This window comes from Citrus clementina, unplaced genomic scaffold, assembly GCF_000493195.1.
Source record: "Citrus clementina cultivar Clemenules unplaced genomic scaffold, Citrus_clementina_v1.0 scaffold_3, whole genome shotgun sequence".
NCBI lineage: Eukaryota > Viridiplantae > Streptophyta > Magnoliopsida > Sapindales > Rutaceae > Citrus > Citrus x clementina.
Genome location: NW_006262339.1, coordinates 26,289,453 through 26,304,780, shown reverse-complemented (window position 1 = coordinate 26,304,780; position 15,328 = coordinate 26,289,453). Strand labels below are relative to the sequence as shown.

Genomic DNA, 15,328 nt, shown 5'->3' with positions numbered 1-15,328 from the left:
TAGACATATATGAAATATCAACAAAATTGGATATATTTTTAGTTTTATACATTTTTTATCTAGTTTCAAACTTTACTCCTTACTTATACTAAAAGATCATTTAGAGCTGTTGTTGAGAATTAAAAAGAATACAAAATTAGTTATCTTACAAAAAATTTTGAAAAATATAAAAAAAAGTTTTTTAAAATTTGATTTTGAGAATAAATTTTATCCTTAATAAAATTTCATATTATCATCACATGTGTTACATAAATCCAAAATTATCATTATTCAATTTAGAAATAAAAATGGTAAATATATAAGGTAATCATTGTTATAATGAGTTTTTATTGTATAGTTGTAAGGTTTTATAGTCATTGTTATAATGGGTTTTTATTTTATATTTGTAAGGTTTTATTTTGTTAAATATCTCTTATAATATTTACTGGTTTTATATTTCATTTACAAGTATTTTATTTCATTTACATAATTTATATTCTATTTTAAACTTAATGTTGATTTACATGATTTATTGTTACATTTGTAAATTTATGTTTTGTTTACAAATAATACATCATTTGACCACTCTTATGTTAATTTACTTATTTTACCTTCTATTTGTAAGTCTTATTTTTATTTACTCAATTTATGTTTTATTTTATACTTATTATTGATTTACAAGTTTTATGTTGCATTTGTAAGTTTATGTTTTGTTTACCAATAATACATTATTTTATTACTCCTATGTTAATTTACTTATTTTACATTCTATTTATAAGTTTTATATCTTATTTATTCAATTTTTATTTTATTTTATACTTAATGTTGATTTATAAGTTTTATGTTATATTGATAATTTTTTGTTCTATTTACTAATCATTTATCATTTACTACTCCTATGTTAATTTACTTATTTTATATTTCATTTACAAGTCTTATTTTTATTTGCATCATTTATGTTTTATTTTACACTTAATGTTGTTTACAAGTTTTATATTATATCTATAAGTTTTTATTTTATTTACCAATAATACATCAATTTTCCACTCTTATGTTGATTTACTTGTTTTGTCTTTCATTTACAAGTTTTATACTTTATTTATTTAATTTATGCTTTTTTTACACTTAATGTTGATTTACAAGTTTTATAATACATCTATAAATTTTTGTTTTGTTTACCAATCATATACTAATTTACCACTCCTATGTTAATTTACTTATTTTATCTTTTGTTTAAAAGGCTTATGTTCTATTTATATAATTTACTTATTTTATCTTTTTTTAAAGGCTTATGTTCTATTTATATAATTTATCTTTTGTTTTACACCAAATGTTGATTTATAAGTTTTATGTTAAATTTACATTTCTTATGTTTCATTTATATAATTTTCGTTTAATGTGGTTTTGATTATGGTACAAATTAGGGTCAGTTTGGGATTACTTTTGAGAAATTTAAAAGTGATTTTGAAAATCTAAAAGCTAATTTTAGTGTTTGCTAAAAAAAAATCAAAATTATTTTTGTCAAAATCAACCCCTTCTACTGCTGATTTGATAAGTAGGGAAAAAGTAGTTTTTAAATTCTAATTTTGAAAATTAATTTTATCCTTTAATACAATTTCATAAATATCTTTAAAATTATTACCTAAACCCAAAATTATCCTTATTTAAATTGAAAACAAAATTAATATTTTAATAAATTTTTATTATAATTCATCAATATAAATTTATTAATATCAATTTGTTGGTCATTGTTATTAAATTTGTTTCACTATATTATAAATTTAATTATCAATTGTTTCAAGATTAAAAAAAATCAATATATTATAAATTTTATTTTTAGTAAAAATTATTATAATACACAATTAAAAATATTTTATGTACATGTTTTTATAAGTACATTTTAGTCATTTGTTTTCTCTCAACAATTTAATAGTAAATTTTATCAAACGTCCATAACTGCTTTCAAAATTTACAGTACTTCTGAAAATAAAATTTACCAAACACTTAACTGATTCTCTACACAACTAATTATTTTTACAACACAACTAACAGCAATTATTTTTAAAATTACAGTATTCACAAATTGGTCCTAATATAGCATGAGGAGATTAATTGTATAAAATTATCATAACCACATAAGTAAAAATAATAATTATTATCATTATTCAACTAATCTCTTTATGTCACACATTAATTTGTACAAAAATTATGGTTCTCTCATTATTGAAATTATTATTAAACAAATTTAATAATCTTATCCCCATCAACCTAATATATGACAATGCCACGTTCAGTTTAGATTTTCTATCCAATCACACTAATTATGATATGATTAGTTATTAAATCAATGATTAGTTATTAAATCAATCATAATATTTTAGTATCTAAGTTTTATTTGTCATATATTAAAATTATTTACTTATAATTGAATTGCAGTAGGTAATACAAATTTTCTAGAAAAGTATAACAAAATTATGTCAAAAATTGTGATCTCACTTTCTTGACACTTTGATGTAGTCCCCAAATTGGCACCAACTTTCTTCACACTTTGATATGTAGTCTATCATACCACCAATTAATAGCACAATTAATAACAATAAAAATAATGCAAGAAACTTTAAACACCAACAAAGTGCCAATCTTTGTTCTTATCACAAGCTTGAAAAGAGAGATCACTAACAAGGAATTCCTATCATCACCTAAAGACATTAGTATTGAAAAGGCAAAAACAAAACAAAAATGCAAACCAAACATTACTGTGAGGTGAATTATTCACTACTTACTATTTCTCCACAATCCTTATGTCAATTCTGCTCACTACATAATGATGTCAGACAACTTTTACACACCAAATGTTATCAACAAATTCAAGTTTCGACTGAAGCTTCTCCAGTTGTAAAATGTTTATATACAAAACCCTCCGACCCAAGGGTTCAAGTTGAACCTGCGGCGAAGAAAATACAAGAGGGAAGTGAGTTCAATAATGAGCTAGCAGTGATGATTTTCTGAAGAAACCTCATTTGCATCAACATCAGTATTGAAATATTTCCCTGAAAAAAGGGTATTGGAATCCATTCCCTTCTATTTTTGGGTACAAAATGAAAGGAAAAATCACAGGCAGGAAGATTATTCTTTTCAATAATTTCAATATTTCACAAAAGAATATTATTTTTACCTTTTTTGACAAAAAGTAGATGAAGATCTGCCATTGTTCATTAAATATCCATTACACACCAATATATATACATAAACACACACTAGAGCTGGAGCATCAAACAACTAAGCAAAGTTGGACTAACTTGAATTTTAGAAGGCATGCTGTGTCAATCATGATTTCATTCAATCATCAATACATCAAAGTCTGCCTCAATATGAGAAACAAGGCAGGTCATATTTATAGTGACCAAACTCTAAATAAAACACCACTTAAAATAATAAGAAATTTAATTTCAAGTGCACAAAGAACCTCCTGAAATAAGAAAACCAATTAAGGAAAATTAAATATTACTTAAACAATTGACTTAATTTAATGATAATTGTAAGACCCTATAAAACTAAATTCAGATCATCTCTTATTCTACATCACATGAACCTAAAAAAAAAGAGAGAGAGATACCAATAGCACATGGCAAATGTCATACACTAAGGTATACCACCCACATCCAGCTAAAATATGAAACAGTCTAGCAAATCATTGTATGCCAATGAACTACCATACCTTAACCAACAGAACCAAAGAAACTAACATAAAATGTTGAGCAGAAAAAACAGACTTACCAATTTGTACGAATTACTCACTGCCAAAATCCTCAAAGCTTAAGCCTTCTGATATAGTGTCCAATCTTTTATTATCTCCTAGAAAGCCAAGCCCTCAAGTCATGGACCCTCTTTATAATGTAGCAAACATTTACATTGTAAATAATAGGGAAAGAGAAAGTGAGCCTGCACCAAGGAAAAGAGGAGAGTGGGGTGGGAGGAAATGATTTAGGGCAGAGGAGGCAACTGACCTTGGTGTTCTCTTTCACGAGAATCCAAGAAGTTTTCAGTGTCTGTTGCTAGGAAAGGTGACCTCGGATAGCTCTCCAGTATATCTGCAGATATTATAAGTGAAATTCACCCCTATTAGAACATCCCTAATTTGTAAATAATGCTCCAGAACATATGCCTTCTTGTGCACAAGACCAACAATTGAGTTGCACCAAGTTATATAAGAAAAATGTAGCAGACAGATACAAACCTGAACTCTGAGAAAAGTCGGCTGTTAAATCTGAGAGGCTGAAGTTTCGAGGAATCTGACCTAAAAATCCAAATGTAGAACTGTCTGCATCTAGAAGAGGTTCATTTAGGGATTGAGAAGTGGACTCAACACTGCTGAAAGACGCAACAGATGCATCTGCAATTGACGGACGTGTTTCCAAGACATTCCCATCAGCACCAAATATGTAAGCAGAATTTCCAGAATATCCCCCTTCTTGTTTGATCATTACACCATTCACCCCTTGAATCAGGCCAACATTTGAGCTCTGCGCTGAAAGCATGTTTGGCGGCGCATCAATTCTGCGCATTGGAGCAGACATTTCAACAGCAGGGTGCAAACCTGTGTGTAATGATGATCCTCCATTGGTAAATGTATTAGGTAAACCGGAACCAACTGCATGGTTCATGTTTTCTGGCTTTAAAGCGGGTCCAGTATGCTCTGAGGGATAGCAGGCTGAATTTGAGGGCACTGTTAAAAAAAAAACCGATATTAGTTACCATTTTGACAAGAAATAACAAGCCATTACATGTTCTGAACGGTATACATGGTTTTAAGAAAGTTTTGATCACAAGATAATCTGTGCACTACCAGGAAAACTCCAAGAAGTTCCATCACTATTCACTGGGAAATTTAAACACATTAATTTTAATTTAATGGCAAAAGCTCAGGAGACATCCATGGAGGCAAGAACTTTAAACTAATATTGTATTCTCCCACAACTATTACTTTTTGTTCTTGAGCAGCTATCTCAATGTCCAATAACCAATGCATTATATAGTTTAACAATTTGGTTACTTTTCTAGTAAAAGCACATTGTGAGGTTTCAAGTAGATGTCCGTGAAAATCAGGTTTCAAAAAACTAACAATTCAAAAAAGGAAAAAGCACCACGATATCTTTATCAACCCATTCAACAAAAATAACTAAATGACAAGGCTGCTATTTTGTTTATTTGTTTACTTGTAAAATTATCTTCTCTACCATTAATGGAACTCCTCTTTTACAACAAAAGTAACTGGTAGAATCTTTCCATATTGTTCACTTCTTTTAGGAAAGGAACCCAGCTGTCATCACTCAACATCCATGATATTCTTACATAAATGAACACCAATCATAAGTAGTGGCAAGCCATTGACCATTTTCAATACAGCTTTCAGTTTGTGATAGAAAAATGGTAGGTGCCAAACAGAAAATACCAAAAAAAAAATTTGCAAAGAAAGAAATCATCAGTTTATTAAGGGAAAAAGTATATACATCAAATACTAGAATTTTTTTTTTTCTGGGGATAGGAAAATAAGTAGATTAGATTCCTTCTAATTTTAATAAAAGGTAATAAAATTAACTGAATCTGAAAGAGTGAAAAACATCTTTTGCACTCCTCTGAAATCGTCGTGTGCATATCATATTTTATTAACCATGTTGGACTGAATTTAATAGAATGGAATTTTATGTCACTATAGAAAAATTATGGACATATTGGTCAATATTTAAAATTTTTTGGACCTTGCTATATTTAACAAAAACAACACTAAGGCCCTGGCTATATTTCTCCTTTTGGAAAAAAAAAATAATACTAATTGACTGCAGCTGAAGATAATAACGAGAATGTCAGTTTAAATTAGTGCTTACATGAATGACGTAATTTCAATTAAATGAGAAGACAATGAACCATAGAAGTAGCTTTTAGAGAACCTCAAGTAAATCCTACATAATTGAACCCATGAAATAATTTACGCGACAGAAGAAAGGAAAAAGAAGAAGAGCTATGGCTGTATGAGACCGATGACCTTTTTGTTTTCTTAGTGGATCTATTAACTTGTACTCAAACTTCTAATTACTATGGAAGAAGACTATCGACAATTCATGGGAAAAAAAAAATAGCACGTAAAACCAACTGTTGTTAATCCTTGCAAGGCAAGAAATAAACTTCTAATTTCTCTAAAAAGAGAAGTACCTCAGATTTATGGGAAGCATAGAAAGTAACATAACTGTAGCTAAACCTGAGAGATAGGAACTAAAATAATGTCATGTGATCATTTCTGCTTTTGTTCTTCTTCTGCTTTTTATTTTATTTTACTTATTTTTATAAAATGATTTTTTTAGTTTTTTTCCTTTGGGGAACACCTAATAAAAAAATGAGGTTTACTATAAGGACACTATTGAGAAGAAAATATGACAAAAGTTACCTTCAAAGTCCATGAACATGACCCAAAAAAACAAATGAATCTAAAATGCCATGAGGCCATGCTGGCCTATAACCACAGATAAGAGCACAAACAAACAAGATAAACAAATAAACAATGTTCCTGCTATGAAGCAAGCCCATCATGAATCAGAAACAATAAACATGTGCAGCTAGGTGAAAGCAGTCTTACATGGTGGGATATGAGAACCATTAGAAGTAGGTATGGAAGAGCCACTGGTTGGATGAATTTGACGCATCAACTGCACTTGTTGCTCAAGCAGTTCATTAAATTCAACAATTTGGTGCTTCAACATCAATCTCAAATAATATGCCTTGAAGAAGTCTTGATTCTCTTCTTCGAGTTTTTGCCAAACTGGAAAGTAATAAAAAAAAATTCAAACATGTGAAAAGAAAAAGAAATATAAAACATCAGATAAACACAAAATTTAGACACAACTTTTTTAACTGCAGCACAAAAATGAAATCAGCCTCAGCATCACAAATTATATGTACAAATCCATTGCAAAAAGCACTGAACCCAGTGGCTTCACAGCTTTGATCTAACTTATTAACTGATGATGCAGGATGTCCATGTTTGCAGCATCCACAGAATAAAGATGCAATCATGCAAGAACTCCCTCAATGCCGTAACAAATACTTTCAGGTTTCAACTAACACCCTAAGATACTTTAAGCCATTTCTTGCTTCTGGCTCAACAGTAACTTAAAAGATCATCCAACTGCAAATGAAAGCAAACTTGAGAGATTTGTATGTTTTACGCAACAGGTGACATTCTATGACTAGAGAATTAAGTAACTTCCTTCTGAGCTTTTCCTAGTAACAGAACCCTCTTCATTACAATGAAAAGTGATTAAGAAAAGTGACTTTCCATCCAAAAATAATTGGCCATGTAATACATGAAAGGTCTTGAAAACTATATAACATAAAAAAAATCATTGTCCAAATATGAAATTTGATCGCCTTCAATCTGTTTATTCCCTATTTAGAAAACTTGAACATTGTTAAGCCAATAACATTCATTATATCACTCAATTAGTCAACCCTTTATTTGGAAACATTATGTAAGAAAGAAAGATGCATTTTTAAGAACCAGATGATAAGTCTTACAAGCAATGAGGACCACTAAGGCCCTAACAAAGTAAACAATGGTATGATTGCAACGGCATGCTACCTAAAGACAAAAAATGTTAAAACCAAAAACCAAATGTCCACACAAACTAATCACCCAATGCAATGAGAAATAATAAGGAAAACATTGGTACAGCGGTATCTTTGACATCAATACTAAATCCAACCATGAACAGATTATGAAAAGCTAATGTTTCATTCACGTTAGTTCATCAGATCAGCAACAACCAAAACAGAAACAAATTTTAAACAAGTTCAGGGCTGAACCCATACATTAAAGTTGATAACTACGTTAATATATCATAGCATTAATTTTAAATCACATCAAAATGGAGGTCAGATCCAAGATCAGATAGAATTGATCAATTACCAAGTTCTGTAAAACCAGGCTCTATTTTTGCCTGAGCCAGTAGAGTTTCCACAACTTCCTTCTGGTTCATATACAATTGAAGACATCGTTCTATAAGATTTTGCACCTGAAATCACATATCCGCAAACCACAATTTAAAAACATTATGAAAATCAGGCCACCAACTTCTTTTAATACGACAAGAAAAGCCTTAAGAGAGGCATAACTTAAGATTTATTCTACCAAATGTTTGTTAACTATGACCATTCAGCTTCTAATGTCTATGATCTAAGACCAGCCTCACGTATCTGGGTTTCAATCTCCTACATTTTAAACTAAACTGCTTTTCTAATTTCAAATTTCCAGTAATTCAAAAAGAAAAGCTTCCAAGAGAACAACACAGTTCAAGAGCGCAATTACCAATAAACGACATGCTGCAATCTCACCATATGCGAAACAGTGTGTGAAAAGAAACTGTACTCAGCTTTGAATTGTGAGTCCAAGTCAAAAGCAAAAGAGTATTTCACAGAAGAGGGAAACCTGGGAAAACTTTTGGTTTAATTGTTATAAGATATGCTCCAATTTCTACCCGGAACTGAACCAACCAAAGATCCAGTACAGGACCATTCTCATAATTTTTCTGTTGATATAACAGGAAGAAACTAGAGCAAGGATCTTCAACTCTTGATGGACCTACAACTGTTATATATAGTTGGAAGCGGTTGCTAAATTAACTCCTTTTATTTAAAGTTTAAAGCCAACAGAATTCAATATTCTTAATTTGCTAAAAGATGGCATGAAATTTTGATTCATATAAGTCGATAGATATTTGATACTCCGGCAGTAAAATTCATCTTACGAGTTGTATATCTTGACGTGAGACCCTCCTCGCTGGTCCAGTCGACATCTTGAGGCTCGAAACAAATGCAATACTTTACATGCAAAACTGCAACTGCAGAGGGAAATTCAATGAAACAAATATATTCTTGACAGACTAAACTGGCTTCAGTGATAAACCAAACCCAAAAAAGGAAATGAAATTATAAAAATTCAAATCACCCAATCAGCCCAGTCATTTAAATACTTCTTCAGTTGAGTGATTCAGTTATAATAGATGATCAACAAAACGCCGTGATCACAACAAGTTACCATAAAAGAAACCCTAAAAATATTCATATATGTTATTAAATTAAATCAATAAGAGACAAATTGAAGAAAAAAAGATAAAAAGAAGAAATCTTTATTTTTTTTAAATAAGGAAATATAAAATTGAAAATTAATTTTAATGCTACCTAAAATTCGCGTTCGTGCTAAATCTGCGCGAAACCCTGAGACTCCTGATGAGAGAGAAACCGAACCTTGGTCTGGTTTATATATTTATATATGGATATAGTGGAAGAAATGCTTTTGAGTTGTGATCAAATTGTTGTTATTGCTTAATGCTTTGCTTTCTTTTACTAGATCAAATAGTGTCGTTTTATGAAAATGTGACACGTGGAGTTAGGCTGACGTGGGACCCATCCGGTCATTGATAGGGATATCTTTACCATCCGATCGTTTTATTCGATTGGGGGTCAAATGTTGGTCAACGATGCCAATGCCCACAATCCCAAAACAGATGTCAAAGAATATAAAAAATTCGGATTTATCACCCCAAGCCCATTCTTTACTGTCAAATCTAATGTAGCCTTTTTTATTTTTTTTATTTTTTTGAAATTTATTCTCACAATCATGGTTCATGGGTGTCAAGCATCCCACGACTGAGTTGATGGCATCGATATGGTTGAACATGGCTTTTGACCATTAAGCTAATGCCTTTAACAATGTTGAAAGTGCTTATTGGAGTAGCGTGGGTATTCTATTCCATTTTTATACAGAAATAGAAAAAAGGGTATATAACTCCATTATATTATTAAATAAAAGTAAATTTTTGAGCTTGTCTATACGGACTTTCTGTTTTCTTCTTAATATATATATATATATAAAGATTCCCACAAACATCAGATTCTGATATATTTTTACATTGTTATTATAAAGAAAAAAATATCAAATGTAATTGATACTTTCTAAATAATAATATAAATTCCAAATTACGAAAATTACATTCGTTTATAAGTATGAAAATTTGTTAATTTCAAGTGTTTTTTCAATTTATTTATTTGTTTTTTTGTAATTTATGTCTGATTCTTAGATATTTACATCTGAATATAAAAGAAAGTTATGTGACTTTTATCTAAAGAGGAAATGTCTGAATAAGAAATAAATATTATATTTCAAAAATATCCATATTAAATATACATATTTTCCATATACTTTGTTTTTTATTCTTTTAACACTAGAATAATTTTTTTCTTCAAGCATAGCAAATGTTGAATCTTCATTCTTAAGGAGGGGTGTGTGTGTGTGTGTACACACATGCACACACACATATATATATATATTACAAATTTCCATATAAATATATATATATTACAGATTTATAAATATTCTTTTATATATTTTATCTCATACTTGACATAATTTTATTTGGATGTAGAAAGGTTGGCTGATAAATAGAGATAAAACTACATATATCTTTCTATTGTGGTTTTATGTATCATGCAATAAATTCTTGAGTACAAAATTATTTTTGTAACTTAATGTTAATGATAAAGAAGTGCAAGATGTGTATAACTTAACTGACTTGTGTGTTGCGATTGCGTATATATACTATACTTGAGTATTGTTTGATTTGATTTAGCATATGCTGCAACTTTTAGATTTAAGAAATTTGAAATGTTAGGTGATTGTTATCGTGGATATCAATCTTATTGTCAACATTTGTTTTTAGTTTCAAGAAATAGAGGACAAGACTGTCTACATTAAAGAAGTTAATAACCATTAGCATAATTGATTTCTATTTTCAGTGCTAATTATAACATGTATATGATTTGACTCAATCATAGATGACAGAAAATGTTAGAGTTTGTAGAGCAAATTGGAGTGATCTTGTCGAAAGAAAGCAATTAAGTGATCTTTGTCTCATTGAGATGAAAAACGAATTTAGTTCTAGAGGAAATTTAGAGCCAGGTGCTTGGGTTCGAATTGGAAAAGAAATATTTAACAAACCTAGTAGAAGGCTAAAACAAAAGAAAAAAGAAAATTAAAAATGATTGGGATTATATGGGGAAAAAAATTTGAACATAGATCAAGATGACAACACTAGCAAGACATGGTTACAATCTCATGACCCAAACATTTGACTGACTACATGAAAGATGAGAAGAATACATAAAAGTAACATATTAATTATTTTACTTATTAGAATGAGTTTGTAATAAGGTGTTATAATATATAGGTGTTAATTGTTTTTTCCTTGTTAAACAAAAATATCCGGATGCTAAATAGTTTCATATAAGCTTTTAGCTAATGCTGATGAATTAAAGACTTCATTCTTAAGAGTTTTAGATATTAGGTCTATGACATGGAGTTTTAGTATGAATGACTTACCAGAAGTGAAAATTTTGTCATCGATACTGGAAACACTTGTGCATAATGAAACTCCAATCAAAGTAGAGGATGATGATAATGGACCTATAACACCTGCATTAGATTACATCTAAGATCAACCATTCTAAGCAAAACCAAAAGGAAAGGAAAATTGATGAAACTCGTGAAGAAGTAAAAAACTTAGTAGAGGTGCTAGAGAAGACTGATGATGAAGGACCCTCAATTTAAAGATTATATTACAATTTTACGAAAGATTTTACCTATTCAAGATCCCCTGTCTTATTTAGCAATCAACACAGTATGCAACAAGACGAAATACAGAGAAGTGCAAATGAAGATGGAGAGTGACAAAGAATGAATATGGTGGATTCAAAATTTAGCAAAATAGGGTGGGAACCTCTTTTATTTAAATTGACATCTCTTGAACCTAAAGTTTTTTAGTACGCTTGTTGAATTTTGACAATATGTTTTCTTTGAAACATATTATATGGTGATTTAATGATTATGTTAATTTTATTTATTTATTTACTTTTTCACAAGCTTATTATTATTTCTTTATAAATTGTCATGTTCTTGTATTAGTTAAATGACGACGTAGTACAAAAAATTTAGATATTGTTATTTGTGGTTCTTTTTTCTTTTTTTAGATATTTCTATGGAAACTCTAAGTGAAAGAGGTGATGGTAAAACATACAAGGTTAAGAAATTGTTATGGAAATGATTGATTATATTGATACTTGATTTATTAATGCGGGTAAATATTGAAAGAGTGCTAGCTTAAAAAATTACAGGTTCAAATTTTACTAAAGAGCTTTTAAACGGACCATCTACTACATGTTATGAATTAATATGGATGAAGACGAATGGGTTTATTTATTATGTCAATTCTTGAAAGTAAAAATGGCTATAGCCTAACAAACATGTGTTTGTTGAACAAAAAATGGCAATGATCTTGATGATAATTAGTTACAATCTTCGTAATCGGCTTGTAAGAGATATTTTTCAACATCAAACAATGCACAAATACTTGATGAGGTCTTAGTAGCCATGATGAAGTTCTCGAAAGAAATTATTACTCCTCCTTCATTCTATGATGATTTAAGTGGCATAACTAATCACATGATATTGGAAATATTTAAGGTAAATTAATTTTTTCAATGATAAATATATTTCTCATATTAATAATATTTGCTTGTGTAGGGTGCTATTGGTGCAATAGATGAAACCCTCATTCATACACGTATTCCAATAAATAAGTAAGAGCCATATAGAGGTCGTGGAAGAAGGGAATGTTCACAAAATGTCATGGCAATTTTTGACTTAGACATGATATTTAAATACATTGTTGTTGGATGTGAAGGAGCAGCACATGATTCAAGAGTCTTGACAGAATCAGTTCATGATTCAAGAGTCTTGACAGAATCAGTTCATGATTCAAGACATAATTTTCCAATGCCACCACTAGGTAATCTTTGGACCAACAGATCAAATCTTCATGCAACAAATACGAGATCAACTAACATAATCAACTTTCTAAAGGATCTAATTTATTTTCTTGTCTTTTAAAAAAAAATTATCATTATAGTAAATTTGATTAACTTTTGCATTTGGAGCAATGTAATAATATTTTTATTTAAAGCTCAATTACTACCTAAGTCTACAAATGCTTGATTTTAATTGTAATGTGCATGTATCTAACTCATAAAATTTATAACAAGTATATATATACAGTTACAAGGGTATAAATATGAAATAACCATATTTCAGATATTTGTGATTTATAAAAATAAATAAAATACCACTTATATTCATATATAAAATATAAAAAAAAATGTCATTAAGACAAATGCTACTTAGACCCATGTAGACTTCAGTCAAATTGAAACTAATTCAGACTTTAAAAAAAAAAAACAGACGCTACCTAAATAAATGATTGAGAAAAAAACACGAACATCCCTAGGATCTAAGCCAATTAGAACAGCTTACCGATATCAATTAGTAGATATCCAATAAGAAATCGCTTAAATGCTAAAAGAATTTCTTATGCCATCAAATAAGGATAAATTCTACTTAGAAATTTAGAGCCTTTTGTTTTTTTGTCAAAGGAAATTTATGAGTTTCTCTTTGAATGTAGAATTTATTAATTCTTTATGAATTTTAAAATGTATTCGGTACGGTAATTTGAAATTAATATCTAAAAATAAAAAATAGAAAAAACGTGTAAGATAATTTTTTGAAGAAAAATAATGACTATGCGTTTACTATATTCTTTTTCATGAATTTTTAATAGTCGCATTATGTATAGTTGTACAATTTTTTTAAAATTATATTTTATTATAGTAGATAATTTTTTTTAAAATAAAATAAACAAGCATCAACAAAATAACTTAATATAATGTGTTAAATATACAAATAATTATTTTCTTAATAATTTTTATTTTTGTACTATTAAAATATTTATTTAATGATTTACTTTAAATTTTGAATTTTGATCAAATTTATCATAAAATATTTGTTACAATATTTTCAAAATGTTATTGCACAATAAGTACATAAATTACATTTTACAACACAATTTATTTTGCCCTGTTTTTATTTGGGTAGAGAATCAAAAGATATTTCTATTATATTAAAAAATGAAAAGTATAAAACAAGATATTGTTGGCGTGTTACACTTTCCTTAAGAGAAACTGAAAAATCAAGATGATTATTTCTATTTTATAATATAACATTTTAATAATAATAATAATAACAATAACAACAATAACAATAATAGTAACAAATAATTATAATAACAACAAGGTTCGGGCTATTTACACTATAAAAATTACTTTGAACACTCTAATTTTTATAAAATATACATTACAAAAACATCCATCATATAAATTACCATTAACAACAATTTATTATAAATCGATTGTATATCATTATTTTGAACACTTCTAAAGCACACTCTTTATTCAATTTATAATTCTCATATTTTAAACTCCAAAACTTTTATATTTCAACTTCTTAATTAATTTTAAATGAACAATGGTTAAATCAGTTTCGAGAAGAATTTTAATTAAAAAGTTAGTGTGGTACTTTTTATTTTTGAAAAAAATAAAATGAAACAAAAGTATTGTAAAAGAGTTTTTCTTTTTTTGGCTTTGGCCCCTCTCATTCATCTCTTTGTCTTCTTCTTCTCCTTCTTTTTCTTTTTCTTTTTCTTTTTTTGGTGGTATTTATGGATTTTTTATTATAAAATGAAAAAAAAGTATTGTAAAAGAGTTTTTTTTTTTTTTTTGCTTCGGCCCCTCTCATTCATCTCTTTGTCTTCTTCTCCTTCTTTTTCTTTTTCTTTTTTTGTGGTATTTATGGATTTTTTTTATTATTATGTTCTCATTACAAGTTATTTTGGGTGTAAAATTCAATATTGAACATAAATAAGCAGTTAGATAATTTTTTTACAATTTGACTAGTTATATTGTTGTAAGTATATGCTAAATCTCTTAAAATTAGTGTGCTGAATAGTTTTATTTGTGTTTTAAGTAATTAAAGTTCAATAACTTAAATAATTTAAATAAGGATATTTTTAAAATTTTAAGGAATGTGGAAAGTAAAATTTAATTTTTTTAATTAGTATATGAATATACAGAGTAATAAAATATTCAAAATAATATTTAGAATACAAATAACCCTATCCTAATAACAATAATCATCATCATCATCATCACCAAAACGTACATTTTTATCCGGCAAATGAAAAATAAAGGCAAATAGAAAGATACCAAGCCCAAATTCTCCCTGGCCCATCCCTAAATTCCTTTAACCCTTGTAGCTTGTCTACTTATGGTCCGGGTGTGTTTGGTGCCGCTCACACTGTATTTTACTGAATCCTTTTGAATTGAAAATTTGAAATGGATTATAGTAAATGTATGC

The 15,328-nt window shown here is 28.5% G+C and overlaps 1 protein-coding gene across 3 annotated transcripts; it reads right to left on the bottom strand.

Annotated features, from left to right (window-relative positions):
- Window positions 1-2,582: 2,582 nt before the first annotated feature.
- On the bottom strand, window positions 2,583-9,340 carry LOC18046753. 3 transcript variants are annotated; one of them, XM_024189114.1, is made up of 9 exons: window positions 9,211-9,340; window positions 8,978-9,080; window positions 8,778-8,870; window positions 7,940-8,045; window positions 6,611-6,793; window positions 4,217-4,705; window positions 3,987-4,070; window positions 3,757-3,834; window positions 2,583-2,923 (listed from the first exon to the last, which is right to left on the bottom strand). In XM_024189114.1, exons 3-8 carry the CDS (start codon window positions 8,823-8,825, stop codon window positions 3,770-3,772), a joined length of 975 nt encoding a protein of 324 aa, XP_024044882.1. In that variant the 5' UTR covers window positions 8,826-8,870; window positions 8,978-9,080; window positions 9,211-9,340; the 3' UTR covers window positions 2,583-2,923; window positions 3,757-3,769. The 3 variants fall into 3 exon arrangements, 2 of the variants coding, with proteins under 2 accessions (XP_024044882.1, XP_006442058.1); XR_002906559.1 differs by lacking the exon at window positions 8,978-9,080 and having other exon boundaries at window positions 3,757-3,866; XM_006441995.2 differs by lacking the exon at window positions 8,978-9,080.
- Between the last annotated feature and the right edge of the window lie 5,988 nt (window positions 9,341-15,328).